This window comes from Chaetomium globosum, genomic scaffold (genome assembly GCF_000143365.1).
Source record: "Chaetomium globosum CBS 148.51 scaffold_6 genomic scaffold, whole genome shotgun sequence".
NCBI lineage: Eukaryota > Fungi > Ascomycota > Sordariomycetes > Sordariales > Chaetomiaceae > Chaetomium > Chaetomium globosum.
Window position 1 is genome coordinate 1,754,874 of NT_165981.1, and position 1,518 is coordinate 1,756,391.

Below are 1,518 nucleotides of genomic sequence, written 5' to 3' on the forward strand. Positions count from 1 at the left end.
TTTTGATGGGGGGTTGTGGGTATGTGGGTGGGTGTATGTGTGTTTGTGTTTGTGTGTGTGTGTGTGTGTGTGGGCTAGAGTGGTAGTGTTGTTGTGTTGTGTTGGGTGCTGTGTTCTGCAGAAATACAAATACGTGTGATAAAAAAGTTACACATTCCAACCCTCCACACTCACATGTCAAAGTTGGAGTCGGAGAGGGGCATCGGATGGGTGTGGGGAAGGAGTGTGGTGTGTGTGTGGTTCATGCGGGGACGGCCGGCCCCGAACGTGTGGGGAATTCATGGACAGGAGTCCGCTGGGAACCGGATACAACGTTGCTTTTGCAACTATCATGTCTTGCATGTCTGCGGGTGTTCCGATCCCACAAGAGGCAGACGTCATACATGGCGATCTTGCCCCGCGCATCTTTGTTGGCGGGCTTGCATGTGGTCCTCCCGGGTCCTATGTGAGAATCGAGGAAATATGCTTGGGAGAGCAGTTAGCAACCAAGAGATGTCGTGCCCCCCCCCCCCCCCCCCCGAACATGGAGGTGCTCTATCAAGTAAAAGAAGGGCCAAGGGCCTCGATCCCTCCCTGACGAGTGGACTCAACGTTCGTCTGAGCATGGCAAGGGTTGCCAGGCAAGCATGGGGAATTATAAGCAAAGACAGCCCTATCGAGGGTCTAAACTGGCTCAACTTGTAGATGGAGAATTTGGCTGTCTCTACAAAAATAAAGATTACGGGAATACCAAAAGAGCGCCACGTACCAGCGAGCGTCTACTTTTGTCTTCTGATGAAGTGATGATGGAGGGAGGGCTCAGAGGGCAAGAGTTGCTGACATAATTAAATTAACTCCAATATCATCACGTGCTTTCGCGAGCGAGAAACGCCAAATGGCTGCCGCTCTCCGCGCTTGTTGTACGTGTCGACGTCATCAAGGGACATCGAATATTTTCACGTAAATGCCGTATTAGATTCGTGTGTTGAAGATAAACCGAATTCCATCATGCCTGGCCGAAAGCGCAAATCCGCACCGGCAGCCGAAGAGCCTTCCGCAGCTGCCGACGCGCCCGCCACTCGTCGTCGATCACTACGCGTCAGCTCGACAGGACAAAAGAGCAAGTATTTTGAGGCGGGGTCGGAATCTGATGCCGACCAGGATGGGAACACCCTAGGAAACGGGCGTGGAAAGGGTAGGCTCTCCAAGAAAGTTAGGGTTGAGGTCGAATCCGACGGGAACGAAGACGACTACAAGGAGGAAGAGGACGACGACGATGATGAGGACGGAACAGCCGGGACATCCGGGGCAGTAAACCGGGATGCCGAGGAAAGCGACGAAGAGTTTGATGAAGATGCCCCACCAAAAGTAACCTTCATCCCGCACATCAAACTGCGCGACACCAACGGCATCGAGTACGAGGACCACACAGTGCACCCCAACACACTCGCCTTTCCTCCGCGACCTTAAGGCGAACAACAAGCGATCGTGGCTGAAGGGTAAGCTCCCCAGTATTCGTCGTCGACTTCACATCCAGCT

The 1,518-nt window shown here is 53.4% G+C and overlaps 1 protein-coding gene across 1 annotated transcript; it reads left to right on the plus strand.

Annotated features, from left to right (window-relative positions):
• Positions 1-874: 874 nt before the first annotated feature.
• CHGG_08903 (uncharacterized protein) lies at positions 875-1,449 on the plus strand (the record flags this gene model as incomplete). The annotated part of the gene is made up of 2 exons (XM_001226829.1): positions 875-899; positions 971-1,449. 2 exons carry the CDS (start codon positions 875-877, stop codon positions 1,447-1,449), a joined length of 504 nt encoding a protein of 167 aa, XP_001226830.1.
• Between the last annotated feature and the right edge of the window lie 69 nt (positions 1,450-1,518).